General features: G+C 44.3%; 4 protein-coding genes across 6 annotated transcripts in view; 3 read left to right on the forward strand and 1 right to left on the reverse strand.

Annotated features, from left to right (window-relative positions):
- The first annotated feature begins 48 nt into the window (after positions 1 to 48).
- On the forward strand, positions 49 to 6,903 carry gpr17 (G protein-coupled receptor 17). Its single transcript, XM_019897219.1, has 2 exons — positions 49 to 414; positions 4,021 to 6,903. The coding sequence occupies exon 2, from the start codon at positions 4,030 to 4,032 to the stop codon at positions 5,047 to 5,049; it is 1,020 nt and encodes a 339-aa protein (XP_019752778.1). The 5' UTR covers positions 49 to 414; positions 4,021 to 4,029; the 3' UTR covers positions 5,050 to 6,903.
- A 507-nt stretch (positions 6,904 to 7,410) lies between these two features.
- On the forward strand, positions 7,411 to 16,211 carry inpp5d (inositol polyphosphate-5-phosphatase D). The gene is made up of 26 exons (XM_019897158.1): positions 7,411 to 7,766; positions 7,858 to 7,921; positions 8,444 to 8,579; positions 8,650 to 8,779; positions 8,856 to 8,996; positions 9,321 to 9,411; positions 9,489 to 9,566; positions 9,642 to 9,719; positions 9,790 to 9,913; positions 10,043 to 10,149; positions 10,985 to 11,087; positions 11,578 to 11,774; positions 11,843 to 11,960; positions 12,050 to 12,146; positions 12,243 to 12,381; positions 12,511 to 12,619; positions 12,715 to 12,803; positions 13,112 to 13,193; positions 13,286 to 13,375; positions 13,463 to 13,573; positions 13,922 to 14,001; positions 14,071 to 14,158; positions 14,767 to 14,913; positions 15,005 to 15,221; positions 15,296 to 15,723; positions 15,885 to 16,211. Exons 1-26 carry the CDS (start codon positions 7,627 to 7,629, stop codon positions 15,923 to 15,925), a joined length of 3,225 nt encoding a protein of 1,074 aa, XP_019752717.1. The 5' UTR covers positions 7,411 to 7,626; the 3' UTR covers positions 15,926 to 16,211.
- A 189-nt stretch (positions 16,212 to 16,400) lies between these two features.
- Positions 16,401 to 18,417, forward strand: smx5. Its single transcript, XM_019897235.1, has 5 exons — positions 16,401 to 16,509; positions 16,697 to 16,764; positions 16,891 to 16,921; positions 17,237 to 17,296; positions 17,531 to 18,417. Exons 1-5 carry the CDS (start codon positions 16,507 to 16,509, stop codon positions 17,654 to 17,656), a joined length of 288 nt encoding a protein of 95 aa, XP_019752794.1. The 5' UTR covers positions 16,401 to 16,506; the 3' UTR covers positions 17,657 to 18,417.
- A 1,170-nt stretch (positions 18,418 to 19,587) lies between these two features.
- Positions 19,588 to 25,180, reverse strand: part of bcl6aa (BCL6A transcription repressor a) — a 7,827-nt gene continuing 2,234 nt past the window's right edge. For 2 of the 3 annotated variants that reach the window (XM_019897175.1, XM_019897176.1), the window contains exons 4-9: positions 24,174 to 25,121; positions 23,152 to 23,330; positions 22,863 to 23,030; positions 22,357 to 22,487; positions 21,162 to 21,299; positions 19,588 to 20,427 (exon numbers count right to left, since the gene is read on the reverse strand). In XM_019897175.1, coding sequence (XP_019752734.1) covers positions 20,284 to 20,427; positions 21,162 to 21,299; positions 22,357 to 22,487; positions 22,863 to 23,030; positions 23,152 to 23,330; positions 24,174 to 25,121 — 1,708 coding nt within the window. In that variant the 3' untranslated portion in view covers positions 19,588 to 20,283. The remainder of the gene's footprint in view (positions 20,428 to 21,161; positions 21,300 to 22,356; positions 22,488 to 22,862; positions 23,031 to 23,151; positions 23,331 to 24,173; positions 25,122 to 25,180) is intronic. The other variant, XM_019897177.1, reaches the window with a different exon arrangement.

Raw genomic sequence — 25,180 nt, forward strand, 5'->3', positions numbered from 1 at the left:
GGGTGGGCTTGGAGGGGGCCTTCACGGTTTCCATGGAGCGGCGGCCTGACAAGCGGGTCCCCGGCCGGGCGAGGCATGCCATTCTTCTTCACTTAGTCTGACTCGGGGCTATTGTGGAGCGCAACAAGTAACTCTCTGAGGAGGAAGAAAGGGGAGGGTTCAGGGTTCAAACCCAAGCCTCCCGTCGGGACTCCCTCTCTCTCTGTTGTCAAATTTGTACAGGCACAAAAAGAGCCGCCGTCTCGCCGGCGAGAACATCTTGAGGGAGGAGAGGCGAGGGTGAGGTGAAGAAGAATCACGATCTGTTTATCTCGCAGTGGCCCCCCCACACCACCACCCAAGGACGTCTTTATCCTCTGTGGCGATCAGACTGTCAGCGGGTTTTTTCCTTCAGGCTTTCTCTGAGAATATCAGGTGAGTCTTTTCAATTACTTTTTTTTTTTTTGCTCTCGGAGAGCACAGTGTGTCACATGAGTCGGTATCACTTTACGATACCTTATAGTGTATCGTGATACATCTCAGATGTGAAAATCAAACGTATCTTTACTGATCATAAGTTTTGGAGCAAGAAAAAAAATTGAACCGCAAAATCCATGAATTTATTCCCAAATATTTGTCTATCCAAACGGGATTCCATTCCTCGCCCAACTCCACCAACCAAATCGGGATCAACGTTTCTCAAGGTCTTCAGATCAGCCACTAAACGCCTCCTTTGTTCCACTGAACTGCAACAATGAAATCAATGCGAAGCACCTTTCCCGCAAAAAGTGAAAACGTTGATTGTGGCCTGACGAGACAAACCACAACAGAAAACTTGAAGGTTTCAACTTACAAGTCAACCGGCTTTATCTTGCTACCCCTTGCCAGTTCCTGAGATAAGACTTTTTGTAAAGTGACCTTGAATTATGAAACACTGTGTCATATAAAGAATGATTCGATTTTTGTTTGGGAAGACTCTTTCAACCAATTTCAGTCACCTACACAATCCTCCACAGAAAAAAAAAAAACCAAACACACCAGTTTTGTTTACCAAAGGTTCCAATCATTTGTGATCATTTGTGTGTACCTGTGTATATATATGGACATCTCAGTGGACGACGGGGCACTCTTTTTTTTCTATTTGACATTTTAACTCTTTAATTGTAAATCTGAACATGTATAATCTACATTGTTTATCAATATACTCTCGCAGCGGTAGATAAGAGTTGGGAGTGTAAAAACAACTTCCTTCATTGGTATAGATACATACTCGAGAGATGTCGTGCTGAATACGTGACTTGGCTCCTATGTGACGTCAGGCCCCCCCCAACACCGCCACCACCAAACGATGGGGCTGAGATGACCTCATTCCCAAATGCTTCGTGGTTAAAGATGTAAATCATTTATTTCTTCATGTTCCTAAATCGTCTTTGTTGTTTGTTGGTTCGTACTGGAAATCAGATTCACGTGCACGTGTACCGCACCCGTGTCTTTTCTTAATTTTGTCATCGTTGCTAACAATTACTCACGTGCGATACAAATCACGTTATCCGATCGATTGAGAGAAAAGTCATTCATTTCCAAAGAATTATGCAAGTGTTGAGCGGCCGACTGGCAGAAGGAATGAAAGGGTGTCTGTCCTCATCGGGGGCGCACGAGTAACGCCGGCCCGAGGGCATCAAGACAAATTCCGTGGCGAGGATGTGTTCTTTTTGGCTGATGATTTTCTGGATTTTTTTTCCCCCATGTTCTCTCTATGAAAAGCCCGAGTCTCCCATTATCTTGGGCGCACACTCTGACAAATCCGTTTAAGGCGCTTTTTTGTTTTGAACTGACAATCCATTGAAGCGATTACATAAAAGAAAATGTTCGAGGCTTTCAATTAAAAATGGGATTAAACGGCATCACTTGGGAGAAAAGAAACGCAGCTTTTTTTTTTTTTTGCAATCAATGTGTCCTTTGTTGACCTCGCGTCACTACTTTGAGTCACTGTTTCGAAAAAAACCAAAGACCAAGTGTGAAATCTTGGGTGCTGATAGACGCTGACCTGAAATCGATCACTCAAACTGCCTTTTACCAGCGGAAAAACATCTTCAGAGTGAAGGGTCAAAATGCTCCCAGCAGACCAGAAAAAACATCATCCATGCTTTTTTTTGTTTTTGGGAGGGAGGTGTTATTGTAACGGTCTACTTTCTGGATTCCCTCAAAAGATCATCAAACACCTGCAGCTCATCCAAAGCGCTGCAGATGGAGAAAGAGAACATACTAGTCCAGTTCAAGCGGCTCCCAATAATCTGTAAATTGACTTAAAATTTCTGTGACTGATCTGGAAATCATCGAACTGCTCGGGTTGTGAATATATTTTAAAAATGCGAATTGAATATGAAGCCAGTAGTGCTCGACAGACTGGGGGCAATTTATGGCGGCATTTATTCTTGAAGCTACTTTTATTCTTCTTTGCTGTTCTATTTATTTTATTTTATTTTTATAGCGGTTTCTTTGTAAATACTTTTGGTGTTGCGCTTTTTGCTTGTACGTAAGCACATGCACACCACCAACGGTTTCGGGACCAGATCCCTGTGATTTTGTTGTCGGATTACTGACATGGTAATTTTCACTCTTGTCAGCTGCCTCGAATTAGTTTTCACTATTTGAGCTCACTTGGCAGCCTGATCTCCCCCCACCGAAAGCTGTCACGCAGAAATGCACACACACTGCAACGTCTGACTGACTCCCAATGCACCAAAAGTCAGGACACTCGCAATCGAGACGGATTCCTTTCGGTTTTTCCTTGACCCGTCGCTCCTTTCAACATCTGCGGCGCCGTCGACAAGCTATTACTTTTTGGTCGTTCCCGCCCTGCTGTTGCGATGAAAAGGAACGCCGTAACAATATGGTCGTGATGCAGGGCGATGCAGTCTGTCGGGTGTCCCGGGGGACCGGAGTCGAGGGTGATTCAAAGCAAGGTGTGTCTTAAAGATAACATGCAATCTCAAGTGGAATGCGGGAATGTGTTCGCCAAACTTGACTCCATTTTAGATGCAACTGGGGAATATCCTCCCAGGTTACTTCAAGGTTACCAGTTGAGGTTTATTTATGGCAAGAGGCATTTTCTTGTTTTGTTTATAGGACACACCTTTAGCACTTTGCTTTCCAAAGTTCTGGTCTGTAATTTTTTTTGGCTGTACAAGCTGACTTTTGGCAAGAAACGTAGCACCCTGCACATTTCGGCTAACGAACGTTCAGATTCATAATGGCACTTTTTGGACTATTTCCCATCCTCGATTCATCCGACGTGTCTGTTTTGGGGAAGTGGAGGAAAGAAACATGCAAACTGAAAGCCAGGGGATCAGATTTGAACCTCGACCAGCACAACTGCGAGGCAGATTTGAAGACCACATGCACCACACGTTGACCTCGGTATAAAATCCTAACCGTTCATCTCTTCACCGTCTCTCTGCGATTAGCAGAAAAGCGGACGATGACAGGAAACTGAACGCAGCAGAAGGGACGTGTCGCACACCGGTAATCTAAACTATCTGCTATTAGCGGAATGCGGGACAGCGACAGGAAACTCGGTGCAGCAGTTTTTCGCAGTGTTTGTCACAGGCCAGTCCCCACTGCCCAACAGTAGATGTCAGTGTTGCTAATCGGCAAAAAAAAAAAAAATCTGATCGTGACTCGGACTAGCTCCAAAGATCAAGACTTCCTCTGTACAAAGCAAGAGCCCCAAAACACTGCTCAGTCTTTCGGGTCCCCCTGCCCCTTGCTAACCTGACATTAGCGACAAATACGGCGGTGAACTGGCTACTCAGTCTTTCGGGTCCCCCTGCCCCTTGCTTAACCTGACATTAGCGACAAATACGGCGTAGAACTGTTTGCTAGCTAGGGCTAGCTAGCACCCAGCTAGCAAACAGTTGAAACTTCCAAACTCATACGTTGTCAAACTTGTTTTCATCACAGGAAAGATTGTTGGTTTGGGGAACGTTTCGGATTTTTAACAGACGATCCCATTTTTCTTTTTGAACAAATGTTTGCCAGACACCAAAGATGGAGTCGTCCGCGACGGAGCTGCCGTCCCTGATGCCCAATCAGACGTTCCAAAGCTGCGCGACGGAGTCGGCAATGGAGAACGTCCTGTTTGGGAGCTTCTACATCCTGATATTCTTCCTCGCGCTCAACGGCAACAGCCTGGCGCTCTGGATCTTCTCCCACCAGCGCGGCACGTCCTCGCCAGCCAACGTCTTCCTGACCCACCTGGCCGTGGCCGACCTATCCTACGTGGTCATCCTTCCCCTGAGGGCCACTTACCACCTCATCGGGGGACACTGGCCCTTTGGCGAGGTGCCCTGCCGCTTGGCCGGCTTCCTTTTTTACGTCAACATGTACGCCAGCTTGTACTTCCTGGCGTGCGTGGCGGGCGACCGCTACCTGGCGGTCGTCCACGCCGTCCGCTCGCTGAAGGTGCGCCGCGCCCGCTACGCCCGAATCATCAGTTTCAGTTTGTGGGTGCTGGTTACTGTCTCCATGGCGCCCCTGCTGATGACCCGCCAGACGCTGGAGGTGGACGGCACCACCGTTTGCTTGCAGCTCTATCGGGAAAATGCATCACGCAAGGCGCTAATTTCCCTCGCTGTCGCTTTTACGCCGCCCTTCCTCGCTACGCTGTGCTGCTACCTGCTCATCATCCGTAGCCTGCACCGGGGGTCCCGGCTGGAGCCCACCCTCAAACTGAGGGCGCTGCGAACCATCGGTCTGGTCATGCTTATTTATGTGGTGTGCTTCGTGCCCTACCATGCTAGCCGCACCACCTTCATCTTGGGCTACAGCCACCCAGATGTGTCATGCCAGACGCGCCGAGGCCTGAGCCTGGCCAACCGACTGACGTCACTCCTGACGTGCCTCAACGGCGCCATGGACCCGCTCATCTACCTTTTCGGTGCGGAAAAGTTCCGCAGTACCTTGATACGACTGCTGTGCAAAGACAAGGCGGCGGGGGCGTCCGGAGCCACTAGTGGAGAGTTGAAAGGAACCCATGAGAGTTCTGTGAGTGCCAAGTCAGAGTTTTGAACTGGATCTTAAGCCGCTAAATCACGGGTGTCAAACTCAAGGTCCGAGGGCCAGATCTGCGCCCCCCACATCATTTTATGTGGCCCCGCGAAAGCAAATCAAATATGTAAACTTCCATGTTTGCTGAAAGCTCGACCAAAATTTCAAATTCTTATGGGTAGTAAGGCATATTCTTGTTATCAAACTCCTCATTACAGTACCTTAAACAAAATTTGAATAAACTGCTATTCTTGACTTCTTTATAAGGGAAACAGTAACTAAAATGTGGCCTGCAAGAAAAATGAATTTGACTTTTGACTTTCATGCAGCAACCACCCAAAACAATGACTTTTCCAAAACAACTTATACCAATTTTATTCTTGACAAACACCCCAGAAAAACTTCCCAGGCTGTTTTTCAAATCCATTAGCAGCATTATATGTTTTTCTATTCTCTCTGCCGCAGTGGATGTAAATTGCTCGATCCGCATACATTTTTTGGACTGGACATTGGGAAGCAGGTCCCTTGATGGTACTGGCCCTGCCATGATGGCTCATATTAAATTTATTGCTTACTACAATGTGCATTTGAACAGCTCAGTATTTGTTCATTCTCACCTTTTTTTTTCCTCTGCACGTTGGAGTGCCAAATTAAGCTACACATTATCTGAACGTCATCTGCTTGACACTTGACCATTACTTTGTAGTGTGTAACTATTATCTTTTCTGTTTGTGTGTTTAGCAAGATTTCCAATGATAGCGACCGTCTGAAACGAGTATAAAGATGAAGAAGGTTATGAAAGTTTGAAACTCTGATTCAGCAAAAAACATCACATGCGGTCGTGCGACCCCTGTTGGCTGTACATAAAAAAAAACGCTGGACAGAATTGTGTGGATTTTCACTGGTTTTACTCATAACCTAGTTCATATTTGTCTCAGGTAATGTTCATGACAGTACATCAATGGAATCATCTTTCAAAGATCTGTCTGATAATGCTGGTCTCATGTATATAAATGTGTCTGACATTTTATTCCAAACATTGGAGCCATAGCATTTATAGCAACTACAACAAATAAAATAATTTCAATTGCCAAAATTGCTTTTCCTCGCCATGTTTTAGTGCGAGTTTAAGCCAAAGTGAGAGCCAAAAGATGAAGATTAACATGATCACAACTCTAGCATGATAGCATTTAGCTCTTGAGCTTAAAGTTCTGTTGAATCCTGTACAACCTCAAACAAGTGTTGAATTCACCCAATTAAATATTTTCACAATATAGCTTTATATGATATTTACATTTTTAAACTATGTATTACTATCACGGTTTGATACCGGTATCATATTTACTTGTGCTTAACAAATCTTCAATGTAAATATAAACATCATTGTCCAAAACTGTGCCTTTAATTCCATTTCAAATACTATTTTTTCCACCAAATTAAATTGTTTTTCTTTCAAAATGTGATACTTTGTTCCGTAATACACCCCCCACCCTCCGCCAAATATACTCTGCAACTTTTTCTTTCAAATCTCACTCTTTCCCTCAAAAATATATTACTTCATTTCGTAAAATTCAGACTTTAAACTCATTGTCTCACATTTTTCTCTCTAGTATGGCCCTAACTCTCGTAAACCATTTTATCTCATGTATGGTAACAAGGAAAAAACTTGTATTGTATTTGTGAGCTAATGGTTAGATAACTGTTGTTAGCTTGTTCGCCAAAATGCTACGGCAAAGGCTAGCCAAGCTAACAGGATGACATTTTTATACTTCTCTTGCTTTTGTGCTTGTATATATGATTGTAAATAGAGAATGTAGAACATTTTGAGCCTTTTATGACTTTATAATGTCAACAATAAATGTATTATGACAAAAATGTGTGGTTAATCTCTGAACATTATCAGTAAATTTAGTTAAAAAAAAAAAGACATTAGCCATCACAGTTTACTGTGAAAGTGGCTAAAGCTATTTAAAGATCAGGCAGGGCTTGTCATTAGCACATCTACTTTTTTTGTGTCATGTGACCCGGGTTGTGGTTTTCTTCAGCCGTCTATTTTCCTCCTCCTATTTCTGCAATGTTTCCTGTCCATCGCATGAAAATGGCAAGCCGCTCGAAAGCGATGCTTCCTGAATATTGTTCACACCCGACTTCTCACGTAAATTCATTGAAGCCGATCGTCACATCACAGTAACTTTAGGCTAGAACACCAGGCTGATAAATTTTATTTGTAGCAGAGTCTCACACCTAGTTAAATAACTTTGTGTTATGATTGGCACTTCCTTTTTTTTGTCAGTTCCTGGTTTTTGTTCCTAACAGTTCAAAGACATACAAAAAAAAATACAAGATGCAGTTCTTAAGAGAAGGGTATTAACATGACAAATACTTCATTTTGTGCCTGTATTTGCATTTATGGATATGCGACATATCCGCCATATGGGGGTGTGTGTGTGTAGGGGTATGGGTGTCTGTTTCAAATGAGGAAGTGAGAATGAAAGACCGCACTTGTGAAAGATGAAGCTCCCAAAGGAAAAAAAAAAACAAAACAATCGGCATTAATGTTAGACTAGTTTAGATGCAAAAGGAACAGGACAGGTCACAATGCAGAGCTACCAGGCTTGGTGTCATGGTAATATCAATCGGTCCAAGACGGAGGATCTGCTCTCTAAGGCGGCCAAAGATGGAAGCTTCCTCATTCGGGACAGCGAGTCAATACAAGGGGCATTTGCCCTGTGTGTTTTGTAAGTACACGACATTCGAGTTCTCCTTGTACTTGTTAAATATGTCTTTAAGAAGTGACATTGTTGCACTTTTTACAATGTTTAACCACAGATTCCAGAACCAGGTTTACACATACAGAATTCTACCCAATGAAGACAAGAAGCTGTCAGTCCAGGTGGGTCACAATCTGTTTAAGGTTTCTAAAGATACTACACAACTGTCGTACAAGGCTAAAAATATATTATCCCCATGTGCAAATGAATAAATAAATACATTTTTACAAACTATTTGTCCTATGAAGGTACAGAGGGAACAGGACGGTGTTTGCAGAGTCAGACTCTCATCTTGTGGCATTTTCTTGGCAGGTGACAGACTGAAGTGAAACCGGTTTAAATCTATACACAAGAGACAGCTGGGTAGAGCAATGTTAGGATAGGAAGGGACCTGACTAGCTTGGACAGAATGAGCAGTGAGCTGATTAGTGGACATAAAGTATCCAGAACAGGATTGAGCTGAGTGGTTTACACGTCAAAAAATACAGGCAAAAAGCTTACTTTGTAGGTGTGATTCTTGAAAGGTTGAAGGTTCGAAAGATTCAGGAATATCGCTTCGGTTATCCATTCGGTTGTTGACGACCAAAGTTGCCCTCCAAAGACCTAGCGAAGATTTTGTGTTTGTGCTTCTATCGTCCCTCCAGGCATCAGAAGGAGTCCCCATCAGGTTCTTTTCCATGCTTCCAGAGCTGGTGGAGGCCTATCACAACCCGAACATGGGGCTCGTCACCCATTTGCAGTACGCCGTCCAAAGGGAGGAGGAGCTCGACGAGGAACCGGGTTAGGACACATCCAAGTAAACGTTAAGCTCCAACAAAAGATCCTAACAACCCCTGGGTTTCTCCTCCAGAAGCCAACAATCCTCCACCACAGCTTCCACCCAGAAACTTCATGGCTAACGAGCTAAAGGACAACGAGCAAGCCGGCAAATGCCTGTCAGACACCTTCCTGATGAGGGTGCAGCACATGGACATGAGCACGTACGCTTGTTTTGATGCAAACTTGAACATCTGGGTACCTTGTCTCGGCGTTCAAGCTTTGTATGTGTATTTTCAGCATCCCAGAGGAGCAGCAAACCCTCATTTTCGACTACTTTAGGACCTCCATCTCTATGGATGCTGAACAAGTCCAAAATGGTAACACTAGCCTTCCTGGTCTCAAGAAGCTCACGGTGGCCATCTGTAAGAATCTGAACAGGTACGCTTCATCGACTATCCATTTATCCATTTTCGATGCTTATTCTGTTTAGAGTTACAAGTGGGTTGGAGTTTATCCCGGGACACCTTGGACTGTCAAAAAGTCAGTCACAGGACAAATATTAACAAACAGCATTCACACTACACCGACACTCACCCAAATACACACCATGACAGAAAATCAGACTACTGGATGAGAAGTTTGAGAACCACATGCTTCACTGTCTTGCCCGCTCATTGATCGAGACCAGATAACTCAGACAAACATATTATCAAATAATAAGAGACATTTTTTATGGGGTTTTCGGGGGGGGGGGGGGGGCAGTGAAATTTCCCGCATCCTACCAGCACTGGAGATTTGCCGCCGAGCGTTGGACCAGCAGCTCTCACCAGGCATTGGAATGCTTCCAAAACAAGTGAGTGGCATGCTCCTTTTGGTATCCTGGCTAACTCAACCCCCAAAATTGTCACTGGGCTATTTTTTATTTTCCAGATTCCACCAGATCCAGGCCAATCTGTCTCCACGAGGCTGGAGCAACTGACCAAACTGCTCTACTCCATCGAGGATAACGTAACTTCCGACGTTCATTCCGATATGTACTACGAGCTATGCCGTCGGGTTTAAAACACCGTTCTCTCTTTTTAGGCTATAAATGCTGTGTTCAATTCTGTCGGCTACGAAGGACGGCACAGAAAGTCTCTTATACCGCCTGTTGTCTTTGAGGTAAGCGCTTTGGAACGTCTTGGAAATAGACGGTTTGTCATTTATTGGATCATCGTCTCTCACCCGTCAGGTCAAGCAGGAATCTTTGGGAATCCCCATCAAGATGTTCATGAAAGTCGATGTGGAAGGCGGGAAGCTTCACATCAAGAAAGCCAAGGACGGGCCTGACGACAAGTACTTTGTGCACAACAAAAGTAAGGATAGGTTGTTTTTTTTTAATCCGCACTGGCATTGTCTCCGGGCTACTTTGACTATTGACCTGATTTCATGGATATAAAGCTGCACATTTTAAACCATGTACTGTACTTGGTATTGTCACTCAGTCAGACAGCTGGTGAAGTCGCAAAAGATGCACGCCAAACTGGTCATCGTGGTGGAGACGGAGAAAGAGAAGATTTTACGAAAGGAGTTTACCTTTGACAACACCAAGGTTCGACACACGCTTTCGCGAAGAACGGCACAGACATGCCGGTTATTAATGTCTTTAAAAACTGAGAGAGAGCCCCATATGTGACGAGGACAAAAAAAAAATGGCAAGCATGTGCTTACTGCGACGATAGTTTTTTTTTCGTGTACTCGAGGTAAGAAAATCGGCACTCGCACACACGTCAACAACAATCACGACTCTCGTACTCGGTTTTCGAGCATAATCCGTTCCAGAAGGCTGTTCGAAAATCGATTTGTTCGAAATCCGAAACTATTTTATTCGGCCATGATTAGGGGCGAATACACTATACAGAAATAACATGAAACAGTCCGATTTGCGTAAATCACAACAAACACGTCTGCCCACAATGAACGCTACTTCTTCGTGTAAGGAAGCCGAGAGGAGTCAAGTGGCGTATTTGGGTTTGCTTAATTTGGTTGAAATACGGTTTTCGGTTGTATTCCGAGCCGTAATAGCTCGAAATTTCTGGTCGAGAACAGAGACGTTTGAAAACCGAAGAAACTATAATAAGAAAAACAAGAGTGAGGGTCGAAGAAAAAATACAAGACGCTAGACTCGTTGTTTCGTCACTTATTTGCTAACGAGATTGCAGTCACACACTTTATTGAACTCGGTGTAGGATTTCGGATCACAGACTGAAGGATTTGTCATTGTAACTAGAGAACAGGTTTAAAATTTGTTGGCAGCAAGGAGCGGTTTAGGAGTCAAAAATGGCTCCCAAAGGCAAAGCTCAAATTCGCCCATGAATTTCTGTACTCCGCTCAAGTGAAGACTCATTTAAAAGTTTGGAATCTTGACATTTTCCTTCCTATTTCAGAAAAGAGAAGGTTTCTGTCAGCTTCTTCAACAAATGAAGAACAAACATTCAGAAAAGCCAGAACCGGATATGATCACAGTCTTTGTCGGCACCTGGAATATGGGTAAGAATCTTCAAGTCTGACATGGGAAAATATATTCCCATGTCAGGAGTCAAACCTGGTCCGCCTCAGTTAAAAATCATCCATCCTAACCTGTTAGAACACAGATGTCAAACTCAAGGCCGGGGGGCCAGATCTGGTCCGCCACATCATTTTATGTGGCCCGCGAAACCAAATCAAACACGTCAACTTACATGATGCTTGCTAAAATCTGGACCAAAATTCATATTCTCATACGTAATAAACAAGACAGGTTATTGTAAGTATTTTCTTGTTGCCAAAACCCCTCACTATAGTAACTTAAACGACAGTTGAATAAACCGTTATTCTTGACTTCTTTATATGGTTTCAGTCACAACGGCCCTCCAAGGGAAACACGAACTAAAACGTGGCCCGTGACCAAAAAAAAAAAATGGGTTTGACACCCTTGCATTAGACCAAATGGTGTCATGTTCTACTCTAATCCCCCCAACCCTCCCCCATGAACCTGCAGGAAATGCGGGTCCACCGCACAACATCAACTCGTGGTTTCAGTGTAAAGGCCAAGGGAAAACCCGAGATGACACGGCTGACCACATCTCGCACGACATTTACGTCATCGGGACGCAGGAGGACCCTCTTGGCGAAAGGGAGTGGGCCGACACGGTGAAAGGGGTCTTGAGGGATATCACAAATATCAGCTTCAAACAGGTCAGTGGATCAGGAAGTGTCAGTTCGGGAGGCGTCTATCCTTAAATGACCTTCCGACGACCTCACAGGTAGCGATCCAAACACTGTGGAACATTCGGATTATGGTCCTGGCCAAGCCGGAGCATGAAAACAGGATCTCACATGTTTTTTCCGACAGTGTCAAGACAGGGATTGCCAACACTTTGGGTAGGCAAGCCGTAAAAATGATGTGACAAAAATGTTCCTGGGCAACTGTGTTCCCCTGTGAATGTTCATTTTTTTTTTTCCCCCCTCAGGAAACAAAGGAGCAGTCGGAGTGTCCTTCATGTTCAACGGCACATCCTTCGGGTTTGTCAACAGTCACCTGACGTCAGGAAGCGAGAAAAAGCTCAGGTGGGCGGGGACATGCTGCCGGTTCTCACGGCTTCTGGATTTTTGCCCCAAATGGCAAGCTTGACATGTAAGCGTGCGCGTTTCCCGTCTTTTCAGGCGTAACCAAAACTACTTGAACATTTTGCGATTCCTCAATCTGGGAGACAAGAAGCTCAATCCGTTTGACATTACCCATCAGTTCACGCACCTCTTCTGGCTCGGTGATCTCAACTATCGGGTGGACTTCTCCAATCTGGTAAATGGCAGAAACCAATGAAATATCATACGCAGTAAAGTTCTCGCTCTGTAAAGAGTGTGCGGCTAAATTAATGATCCAGTGAAAGTTGTTATTGTTGTTTTTTTTTTTTTTTTTTTAACACCTCAGGAAGCGGAGTATGTGGTATCAAAGATCAAGCAGCAGCATTACCAGGAACTGCTGTGCCGAGACCAGCTCAACATGGAGATCAACGACGACAAAATCTTCCTGCACTTTGGTGAGTCTTGATTGATCAAACTCATCCGGGAAAAAAAAAAATCCAAATGACTTGAGACGTCTTTTTTTTTTCTCTCTTTCTTTTTCGGATCCTAGCCGAGGAGGAGATCACTTTTGCTCCCACGTATCGCTTTGAGCGCTACACGCGTGACAAGTATGCCTACACAAAGGCCAAAACCACAGGGGTACGTTTGTGTTTTGCCAGATGTTTAACCCCCCCCCCCCCTTAATGCATATAACATTGTTTCTCAATTTCAAAGGGCAGTGGGAATCTCAAGTAACTTCACCCAAAATTCAACTCATATGGATAACATCATGATACAGCGATTGTGCGATGTCTTTTACTTCCATAACTTACTCACACTTGAGAGTTTCTTGGGGACCACCAGTGGTCCACATACTGCCTTTATTGATATAGATATGAGTATTTTGCATTTGACACACCCAAAAAAGTGCTTTAATATAATCTGGTGTTCACATCGAAATCACGCAGACGAAATATAATTTGCCGTCATGGTGCGATCGTGTCCTGTGGAAGTCGTACCCTCTGGTCCATGTGGTCTGTCAAGCCTACGGTGAGTCATTTGTAGCAAATTTTTCTCTCGGCCTCCAAATATTTTCTAAAATAGAAGTTAAAAAAAAAAAAAAAATCTTCTCATTTGACCAGGATGCACAAACGACATTATGACCAGCGACCACTCACCGGTATTCGCCTCATTTGAAGTGGGCGTGGCTTCGCAGTTTGTCTCCAAGCGAGGTTTGTTTACTCCACGGGCAATTTTCCACTCCTTCTCCTCCTCCTCCAAAACCGCTGAGTTGTGTATTTTCATTTTCTTTTTTCCAGATCCAAACAGTGCCCCCCAAGGTGCGATCCAGATTATGAACTGCAAGGCCACCCTGCTGACAAAGTCCAAGACCAAGTTCTTTATCGAATACCACTCCAGCTGCTTGGAGAGTAAGCTAACAGACCTTTTGCCACCTTTACGTGATGTCATCCATGCTGGTGTTCCATTTTCAACCAAAAAAAAAAAAAAAAGCTAAAGAAAATGCGGTAATGTGCCCAAAATTTCTCCTTTCGACACTTGCTGGGCTGAGTGTCACAAACAATCAAAATTCTTTATGTTTACATCTTGATTGTGAAGACATGATAAACTGTCCACTGCAGTAACCGCCGTCCCTGAAAGGGTTCATGCGCCTTTACGGGAATTTCATTTCTGAATTGTACCTCCCGCTTCGACTTCAGCCGGTCCAGCGTACCTTAAGGACCTCCTCAAATACCTCACATGTCACTGAATTTCTTCAGAAAGCGTCAGGACCTGCGAAGGCGAGAACACGGAGCATTCGGACGGCTCCATCAAAGTGTGGTTCGGCAACCAAGTCGAGGTAAAGATTCTGCGACGAAAAAAGAAGATCCGTCGTAGAATGGAGCGAATCTTGTTTATCTCTTCCCAGCTGACGCCAATCATCTCGGACGCCGAGTACCTGCTTGACCAGCACATCCTCATCTGTGTGAAGTCCACAGACTCGGACGAGTCATACGGTAAAAATAGCAGATGGTCAAAAAAAAAAATGTGAAAAGGAAGGCTTTTCAATGAAATTGATTTTTTAACTCTTTCATTCCACAAGACGTACTTGTACGTCTTTTTAAAATTAGGCCCCGCCTACCAAGGACGTACTTGTACGTCTAAGTCTTTTTTTTGCCTCATAGAGAGGAGGAGGGTCTGATGCAATCTGTGAATGAGAATAACCAACCGTTTGCATTGTAAATCATGTAAAAAAGCGACCAGTAGGTGGCAGTGGTGCCTCACGTGCTTGAAATGCATGCTTTTACAAAAAGCTCTTTTTCTCCGTTTTTTGCCCAGAAATCGCCATTTTCATGAAACTTAGCCATATTGTAATGCTGATTGCTGAACAATGGAAAAAGGTAGAACCAATTTTTTTTCTGCTGAAAGAAGAGTGTCTGAACTTTATTTTGGTAGCCTCCTTGTTTATATCGCATTAGAACCAAATATTCTGTGGGCCTTGCAAGATCAGTCAAAATCCAGTAAAACGCTGGGATTGAGGGGATTGTTCCAGTAAAAATGGCTGGGATTTAATGAGTTAATTAAAAACCTTTTTTTTTTTTTTTTTTTTTGCATTTGCCTCAAGGTGAGGGTTGCGTGGCCCTACGAGCCGCCCAGTTCTGCTACACGGAGTTCCAAGTGGCCCTCACACACCACGGCGAGAAATCCGGCATTTTGACCGGCGGTATTCAGCTACACACCTTTGAAGGCAAACCCACGGAGAAGTTATACGGTGAGTCAGATCACGTCATTTAGTTGGAAACTTCAGCTTCATCAAAATGTATTTATTTATTATTATTATTATTTTTTTATTTGACCGTCAGACTTCGTCAAAGTGGAGAGAGACGACTCGAAAGGCAAAAGCGGCGACAGGACTCCGGTTAGCCATGACATATCCAACCCGAGCTACATGGAGGTGTCCTACAGGAGCGTGATCGACAAAGGCTGGAGTTACAGCATGCCGCCCAGGAACCTGCCCATCGGTGGGCAAGCCGCGATGGACTCCAAGAAGAGTCCCACCGGAAAACCTTTGAAGCCAGCGTGAGTGCCAGGTTTCACAGTTGACCACAGCGTGAAAGATAAACCAAACTGGAAATGTGGATTTTGTCTCTTAGTGGCGTGGAGGCCTCCGAGATGTTCGACAATCCACTTTACGCCTCCATGAGAACATCACAAAGTCAGTGCAAGGACCAGGATGCCACGCAGAAGAACCAACTCATGCAGCCGGATCCTGTATTCGGATCAAAGTCATCGGACGGAGACCCCGAACGACCCCCGGTGCCCACACCTCGCAATCGTTCCTTCACCTGCTCCGAGTCGAAATCTCTCCTTCCAGCCGCTGTCGCGCAGCAAAAGAAGCCAGTGGTTCCGTCACGCTCGCAGGGCTGCGGGGTCAACAGCCGACCTCCCCTGCCCACCAAAGCTCGCCCAGGTCCCCCGGATCCACAGGCCCCCAAGCCCAGAGACTACAGGGATTGCTCTGAACTCCCAGGCAAACACAGACCACCTGCGAGACCCGGCCAGACGCCGCTCCAAAAAGACCGTAAGGAGGGTGCCTCCACACCTGATACTTCACAACTAGGTTGTTGGTTTCGTCTGTCTTCACCACAGTCCGAAACCCAAAAGGGTACCCGAACAAATGTGTCCCAAATTTCCAGTTTATTTCATGATGGGGTTTCTTTTTTTTTTTTTTTTTTTTTTCAGCGCATCCCAACGTTCCCAAGATGGGCCATTCCGTGAAGTGAGAGCTGGTTGCTGCTTGAGACGCTGCTTTCCCACCTCACAACTCATAACTATTGCATCATTGTGTCCATTGTGTCTCTCTGTTCTCTTTTCTGCTGAGCTGAATGCTAATTATTTTATATACATACATACAAACATATAAATATATACACACACACACAACATTGAATGCTAACAGTCGCATCTTGCGCATCTTGCACATATTGTACGTTTGATGCCACTGAGATTTATGATCATTGCTCCAATAAACGTAACTGCAACAGCAACGTCTGGACTTACAGTACAGTACTTGTGTGTTTTAGCACTATCTCTCTATATATGTATTTCATTCTTTTTTTTTTCATTCGGCACAAACATTTAGTCATAAATGTGCACATTATCTCAATTTACATACGACCAAGCATCACACATTTCATCGCAAGTAAGCGAAAGCTTACATTATGGTGGAAATGGCGCCATCTAGTGGAACTCTGGTCAAACCGCCTTCACCGCCACGGTCTGTCGCCTTGAAAGGACGTCACAGACGCGGTTCCAACATCATCGACGTCAGACCAAACGCCGCAAAAATCAAAACGGCGCAGCAATGGTGAGAAAATCGACTCGAATGAATGAATTTGTCGCAATTTGAAGCATTTCATTGATGTTAAATAAAAGTTTTCGTCTTAACGAAAATAATGTTTTGTTTGGTCGTGTGCTATCCGGGTCCCCTTCTCTGTTAGCTTGCAGCTAGGCTAACGATGTTGTGTCGTTTTCCGCTCTTTTTTTATGTTCAGCTTTTCTACTCGTTTTTCAAGTCGCTTGTTGGCAAAGACGTGGTAGTGGAGCTGAAAAACGACCTGAGGTGAGCTTAATTGTTGTATTGTAAAATTGATAACTTATAGCATTGTGTGAATCAATCGAAAATTGATTGGAACGCGTGGTGATGCTCGGCTGTATTGTTTTACTTATCAATTTATTTTCTTTCTAGCATATGTGGAACTCTTCATTCGGTTGATCAGGTATGGATACATTTATTTGTATTAATATTCTGTGTGTGTGTCTATCTATCTATCGATCTATCGATGAGAAACATGTTATGAAAAGTCTCAACAGGGGGAAAGTAATTTAAATAAATAATAATAAAGTAAAACTAGCTAGCCTCAAAAACTCATAAACCCTAAAATTGAACCGTGATTCATTTTTAGCTATTGCAATGAATCTACTGTTTTAGTGTGTCAAATTGGACGCAATTACGAGCGACAAAGCTCATGCTGACCAAAGACTTTTAAACATGACTTGACGAGTGCCCTGCTTGTTTCCTTTTCCTGTTTCAGTACCTCAACATCAAGCTGACCGACATCAGCGTCACGGATCCAGAGAAATACCCGCACATGGTAAGCAATGTGACATTCTTGCTAGCCAAAACAGCAGCATCTGCCGAGGCCTATTGACGAGTCTCTCTGATGGACGAAAGGTGTGGGAGTTTGACCGCATATTGAAAATCGATTCCCATTATGTGGAGACGGTGTGTGTAACGCCAATTAGTGCTCCACTCACACTGACATGCTGCTCATTCCACAATGTGCCATCACTCGCTCGCCACAATTAGTCCGTTTCGTTACTTTCAGTTGTCGGTGAAAAACTGCTTCATCCGCGGGTCGGTGGTCCGTTACGTGCAGCTGCCTGCCGACGAGGTGGACACGCAGCTACTTCAAGACGCCGCACGCAAAGAGGCCATGCAGCAGAAGCAGTGATTGCAGGTGCGGGCGGGTGGGCGGGCCATGGGTTGGGAGGGTGTTTATTATTTGGGTTCGGGTTGTCGCAAAGACGGCTTGAGTTGTTTTCTGTTCATTTAAAAAGAGGTCAGGTATGGACTCAACTTTGTCGGTCGACTCCATATCTGAACAAAACATTAAAAAAATGATTATTAATGTTCGAATAATCATGTAAATATCCTTAGAAGGGTTTGTTTGATTTAATTTTAAGTGAAAGAAACTGAGTCAAAACAGCCCAAAAGATTTCATACCTGTCTTAGTTTGTTTACTGTACGAAAAAAAAAGCAAACTTTTGTATGAAAACAGGTATTTTTTTAAAGTCATGTTTTAATGCCTGTGTCTTTTTTTTTTAACTTTATGTTGGGCTTCACTAAGAGCGTTGCTTTGTGAATGTTCATTTCTGGGAAATAAAGATGCAAAATTTCACGGCAAATCTGTATGGCGTTAGTTTTAAGAACCAAAAAGAAAAAAAAAAAGCATTTTATTTTTTAGCTCTTAAAAGTATGGTCTTTAAAATGAGCTATTGTCTTGAGTTGATTTGCAAACAAGTGTTACGACTACACTGATAAGAAAACGACATCCTAAATCGGAATCCTATAACGCATAGAAATCAAATACCTTTATTTTACATTCATACATCAAAGGACATGGTACAATAGTTTTTCCAATTCCGTTAAAAAAAAAAACAAAAAGATTTACAGTGATGCATTTACTTTTTAAGGTTGGTGACAAGCATTGAAGAAAAAAAACAAACACACATACATATTCAAACATACACACACGGGGAGGGGGTTGGAGAAGAGGGGGCTGTACCTTAACAGAGCTGAATTGCGTTGCAGTGGAGAAAAGGCACATTGAATCCACAGTGTATATATGTACAAAGTGACAACGACACAACTGTACGTCGGGAGCAAGAACAATGATCGAAAAAACTTGAAACCTTCACTTATGAAAAACAAAATCCAATAACAACCACCCGCCCCCCCCAAAAAAAAGAGAGAAGAAAAACACCTCTACAAATACATCAAAATGTCATCAAACATCAAAGACGATTGACTCCGCCTGCAGAGAACAATCCCACAAATATGTATAAATACACAATATATATCACAATATTTATAATCGTACCCCTCGAGTGAGTGGCTCATGCATAAGCAGTTGTTGGGCAAATGTTCCTTTTTTTTTTTTCTCCCCCCCACTCATTTCACAGCGGTGTTTTTAAAATGAATAGACGACTCCCGTTCTTTTGAAAATATATGTTACCACCCGTCAGTCAGTGTTTCCAGAAAAGTAAGTTCTCTGATATAAAATACTGTACTTTTTTTTTTTAATCTTCTCCCTAAAAATCACCTTTTTTTAAAATTTTTAAATACATTCCATCCTTCGAGAAAATAAAGCTTTATGTACTTTCGAAGCTTAGAAACACACATACGTACATACACACTTATATTGATTTGTACGTATAGAAACCATAAAGTGACTCCATGTTCACATGTAGTGGAAACCCGTTTTTTTTTTCTTTCTTTTGTTAGCGTAACCTCGCCGTTTTGATTTGTCACAGTGTGGCACTAGCGTCTTGAATGATTGTACACATCAAAGGGGGGTGGGCCGCTGTTCAGGCCATTTTAGGCCCATGTGGACATCTTGAGTACTGCTACTAATATTGGAAATTTGATCCGAATGATCCAAATAAAAATGTGAGCTGTATTTTGTGAAAAAAAAAAAAAAAAAAGAATGGCGGACTGGCATCTGAGAAAATTTAACGTTATCTGAATAAAACTGACCTATGTTCTGTATTAACATTAAAAAGAAAAAAAAAACCCCTCAACTTCCTACAGTGTGGCACTCATGTTTTGAATGAAAATTTTTTAAGACCAAATCCAACTCCGCTTTTCTAGATTTTTTTTTTATTGGCACTGATTACAAATCTGCCCTCTTTTTGGTTTAGCATGTCAGGTTTTCATAAAAATAATAATAATTTGTAATGTATGAATTACTGCAACAGGTGGATTTTTTTTTCCTGAAATGTCAGCTATAAATAACGGATAGTGAAATCTGTTGCACAGGCTCACATTTTTTTTTTTTTAACTGTCATCCGAATTTAAAAAAAAAAAAAAATCCCTTCTCTGCGTAAAAACATTGGCAAGTGAAATTTATTGTCACCTAATCAAAAATGAAAAACATTTTTGGCCTGCATAGAGCTCAAGAACTGCTCTTAATGTGCAAAATTTCAAATCGCACAAACAAAAATGAACCAAAAAAAACCCATTGGACTAGTTTTGACTAGTCAAATGACATCGATGCAAAATTTGCTCTCACTTTATCAAAATTGTAGAATGTGACACAAACGTTTGGCCCCTGTGGAGATCACGACGACCGCTCACACCAAATAAAATCGGAATGCAATCTAAACAAAACGAAAACCTGTGTTTTGACCCCCCCCCCCCCCAAAAAAAAAACCCACACAATAAAAACACCGCCATTGTGATTAGTCCAACGAACACAGTGTGGCCAATAGCGTTTTAGGATGATTGTACACGTCGAAAGGGAGCCGTTGGAATGGGGGGTGGGGGGTGTTGGAGCTGTCCACCATGGCGTTGTCCATTTCAACAGGCCTTGGTGAGGTCTGTGGGCATGGTGTCAGTGGAAATGCGGTACTGGATTTTGGTGTTGGTGATGGCGCCGTGCTTCTGTCGCAAATGAAGACGCAGCTGACTCTTGTGGCGGAAGTGCAAATTGCATTTCTCACACTACAGGGAGGAAAAAAGTTGCGTCGCAAGGTTAACAGCAGCTCAGACAAAAAAATTACACGTAGAAAGTTTCCAATATTAGAGTTGGGGAGGGGGGCAATTTTTAAGATGAAGTGAAAATGCGCTGTGACCTTTAGAGATGAACTTCATGTGACCTTGTGTAAACTTTTGGAAGTCCGGTTGTTAAATGTTGGATTACTTTTGCACAATTTGCCCTGTCCTCATGAGTTCACATTTTCCATGAAAATAAATTCCATTAATTCAAATGAGACATTTTACAAATGGAACTCGCAGCCCAAAACGTATCAGATGACATCTTGATCCTCGGATCAAGATGGCTACCGTATTTTTGGCTGAAGTTGAGCTCTCGAATATTGCCACCAACGTGAAAAGATTTGAACGTTTCGAAAAAAAGTCAATTTTTTTGCAATGTCATCATAATTGAAGAAAGCAATCAAATTTTTGGCCTGGGCTAAAGTACTCCTAATGTGCAAAATTTGAAGGCGATATAGAATTGGGGGGGGAGCAAAAAAAAAAATGCAAACCATGTTTTGCACCCAAAAAAACTTTGGAAACCCACTATTTTGATTTATCTGATGGACAGGTGTTGCACTCGTGCTATATTTGGAAGCATTGTGTGTCTTTTCAATGACATTTCTTCACCACTAAATTTCCAGACTCGGCCCAGAGTTAAAAAGCAAACGTGGTGAATCGGCAGCTGAACGCTGACTTACGTGGTAGGGCTTCTCGCCTGTATGTATGCGCAGGTGGCTCTTCAGGGTCTGCAGGTGGCGGAAGCGCGTCCCGCAGATCTCGCAGGGGTACGGCTTCTCGCCCGTGTGGATTAACACGTGGGCTCGGAGGTGGGCGACCTGCCGGGGATCAAAACCAGAGCACGTTAGTCATGAAGAAAACCACGAGCCAAGTGTCGATGCCTGCTTCATACTAAAAGCGGATGCCGGTGTGTTCGATTTCCGACATGGATTTTTTTTTTTTTTTTTTGTGCGTCCTGATTCTAGAGAGAGAGATCCGGCTAATTTTGTGTTGTGGATATCTTGTCGATCATCCGCGTCGTTTCTTTCTCAGGGCAATAAAATGGATCGCAAATAGACTGCTCTGTTTGTCCTAGAAGACGTTTCGCCGATCATCTCAGAAGGTTTCAACAGTTTGAGCAACAAAGGCTTGATGAGGACAGACCAGCCGCAGTTGTTATTTATGCTCCGAGTTAGGGGCACGTCCCAAAACCAGAATTGCTATCATTGTTATACGCTTGGCTGTAAAAGAGTAGGGAGGTCCTTCTGCAGTCTCAGGCAGGCAGTTTTTGTCGTCGGTCGCGGGAAATGTTTCAAAAGACGATACTTTTGAATCTCTACAATTAGTCGAGCTACAGTTAGGGTTTCACGTCAGTGTTGGGGTTTGAGACCAAGGTCTCAAGGTATATCATTACACTTTTTTTGAAGAAAGTTTGAGGTTTCAAATTAAGGTTTCATGTCAGGGTTTGGGGTTTCAGGTTTTGGTATTCAAGTTATAAGGGTAGGGTTTCAAATTAGCGCTTTCAGTCATGGTTTCGATGTATAGGATGAAGGTGTCAAGTGAGCATTGGGGTTTCAAGGAAGGGTGAAAGTTTTCAAGCACCATTTCAAGGCAGGGTTAGAAATGAACATTATTGGTGGTAAGGTGTGACGTTAGGGTTTCAAGCCTGAGTTGGAGTTTAATTCTAGAGTTGGGGTTTACAGTTTCAAGCAAGGGCTAGTTTCAAGTTTTATGGAGAAGGTTTCAAGTCAAATACATAGTTTGCGGGACACCATTTTTTTTTCCCATCAGGATACATACACATGCTTCCAAAATTTTGTGTTTTCAGGCATGTCGAGAGCCCCAAAAAGTTTTCAGTACGGGACTGCAGACAATGATTTTTTTTTTTTTAATTACCTGTACAAAGCGAGCACCGCACGTCTCACATTTGTATGGCTTCTCTCCTGAGTGGATGCGAGTGTGAGTCTTGAGGTTGGCTGGTCGGTTGAACTGAGCACCACAGATGTTGCAGCGGTACGGCTTCTCTCCTAACAAACACGACAACAACAAGCGATGAGCTGAAATGCAACAACAAAAAAAAAACAGGCACCGGGTTCGCAATCATTCCCTCACCATACTTTCCCGATTAAAATACACTCTACAAGGTTAGTAGACTTCGAACCTACACTCAATACAGTTTTGAACAGCATACACAATATAGCGCAGTGTATATCTGGGCACGTAGCTCTTTCATATTAAATCGCCTTTATTTTATCCTAAGACTAACCTACAGTTAAAAGAAAAAAAAAAAAGCATATATGCATGATAAAATCGGCACAAAAAGTAGGGCTTGACTGTATATTTTGGATAGGGAGCGGTTGGGAACACAGGAAGGGGACGCGAAGGACCGGGCGTGAGCGCACCCGTATGGACGGTCTTGTGGCTGGCGAGATTGCCCTTGTAGCGGAAGGCGGCCTGGCATCGGTCGCACTTGTAGGGCTTGTCGCTGTGGACTTGGAGCGCGTGCTGCTTCAGAGATTCCTCCTCGGCAAACTTGGAGTCACACTCGTTGCAGAAGAAGCTGCCGTTTTCTGTTCGGGAGGGAGGTGCGGGTAAAACCGTGAGTTCGAAAATGGCGGGACCCACCTTAGAAAACCCGATTTGAAAATCAAAATCGTCCTACGCTATAAACTGAAATCGCCCAGGACTTACCGCAACTGGAGTCGGAGTACTCTGAGCGCATATCGACCAGGTCCTCGCCCAGCCGCGCCCGGGAAGGGCAGATCTCAGAATGCTGCGGGGACTGGGCGCCGCACGACGAGCAGTTGAGGCGAGTCAGGTACCGTGTTGGGTGCTGGCCCTCTGCGTTTCTCAGCGACCCATCCAGCGCACTTGAGAGCAAAACACACAAATATCAGTGTTCAACAACGAGACATCCATTTTTCTTCCAGAGTCTAATCCAAACATTTTCAATCCAGCCCCCCCCCCCCCCCCACCTCCCTTTCTTTCAAATATTAAAAACTAAATTTAAAAAAATGAATTCAGCAGAACTTGTGAGTGAGGAGGATTAAATTGAGTGGACGTTGGAAGATAGTTGTGGGTAGACAACCATTCACGCCGTCAATTATGGGAACCTGAACACAAGCTGCCTGGTGAAAGTACAAAATAGAGTCTGAATTGTCAGGATTGGCGGGTGGTAAAGTATGAAAAGCTTTTAAAATAGAACCCTGTTGCTGTTCAACAACAATGACGAGTACCGTTGCCTTGGTTTTACCGTGACCTGGATGACGGAGGCAACCAGGGGGTTTCCGTCAACCAAAAACCAAAAGTGCAGTTGCCTTCATTTCGAAATGAAAAAAAAAAAAAAAAAAGATCTCAACATTTTTTGACCACAATGGTTTTAAGTACAAAACAAAGAAAATGGTATCCGAAACCCGTTTAAGTAGAATCGAGGCAACTGGATTCATCCTGGCTGTTCAACAACCAATAATAGTCCAGTTGCCTCAATTTCAGACCAACAACACTTCAAATTTCGAATCACTCAAAACGTCCAAGATTTTCCAATTTATTTTCCAAAAACCACAAAAGCAGAACTGAAGAAACTGAGCCGCTCTTTGTTTTCCAACAACTTAGAGCTCCCGTCGTTTCTACATGAGCAGATGACCCTGATCTGGGTGACGCCGAGAAAAGAAATTTGTCCTCATGCGTCCTCGACTCCGGAGCTTTTCCCTCACCTGCTGATGATGTTGTTGAGTCGGCTGGTCTGCGGCACTGGATGATCCTCCACGCTCTTCCTTGTGCTTTGCGCCTCCAAGTTGTCGGAGTCTCCCGGGTGGAGATACGCCTGCAGGCCTACGCGCTGAGGCGAGCACAGGCCGGGGTTGCGCAGACCGGCCTCGTCCTCCCTGGCGCTCTGGTTGAGCACGATGAATTTGTACTTCTTCCAGTTGCGAGCTTTGGGGTCCTGGGTTCCCGCCCCCGGCTGCTGCGCTCCGGAGGCGGCCTGCGACAGGCCGGCGTTCTTGCTACTGCTGGACTCTGTCGGGGAGTTGGGCTGGCAGTCGGACTTAAGGGGGCTCTGCGGGCTACTCATGAGACTCTTGCGGCCAGTGGAGGAGATCCCGAGCGGGTAGTGGTGATGGATCAGGTCTTCTTCGGCTGGCGGGGCGTGCTCTTTGTCTTTGTGGTGGTCCAGGGTCATGACCGGGTAGACCCGCTTCCTCCCGCCCAAGCCCAGCGGTAGCCCGAGCGCCTCGTTGCTTTCCTTCTTCACCTCGTCCTCCCGCCCCAACTCCCTGGGGGCAAAGTTTGCAGCGTGTAGGACGCCGGAGGAGCCCACCGCCCGAGCGTACTCGGCCCTGCTGATGGCGGCGGCATCGTGCGCGTGCTTGTGGTGGATGCTGCTCCGTGACAGGTCGCCGAATGCGTTCTTGGCATCAGTCAGCTTGCAGAGAGGGAAGGGGAACCCCGGCATGGGGAACTGCCCGTAGAGATGGTAGTTGCCGGGCGTGCCGACGCCGTTGAGCATGCCGGAGCTGTACGTCGGCCGCGCGTCCCTGAAGGGGGCCACGCGGCCGTGCAAGGCATCCACCACCTCGTGGGGGCGGTATGCGTGGACGTCCTGGGGCAGAACAAGCGGGCTCACCAGGAATTCATCTCTGGGAAGCTTCCCGTTGGGCTCGCTGCAGGAGAAGAGACAACATGAACTTCCAGAACTGTAAAGGTGCATCTTTCATGGCAG

Source organism: Hippocampus comes, unplaced genomic scaffold (assembly GCF_001891065.2).
Source record: "Hippocampus comes isolate QL1 unplaced genomic scaffold, H_comes_QL1_v1.1 scaffold22, whole genome shotgun sequence".
Lineage (NCBI taxonomy): Eukaryota > Metazoa > Chordata > Actinopteri > Syngnathiformes > Syngnathidae > Hippocampus > Hippocampus comes.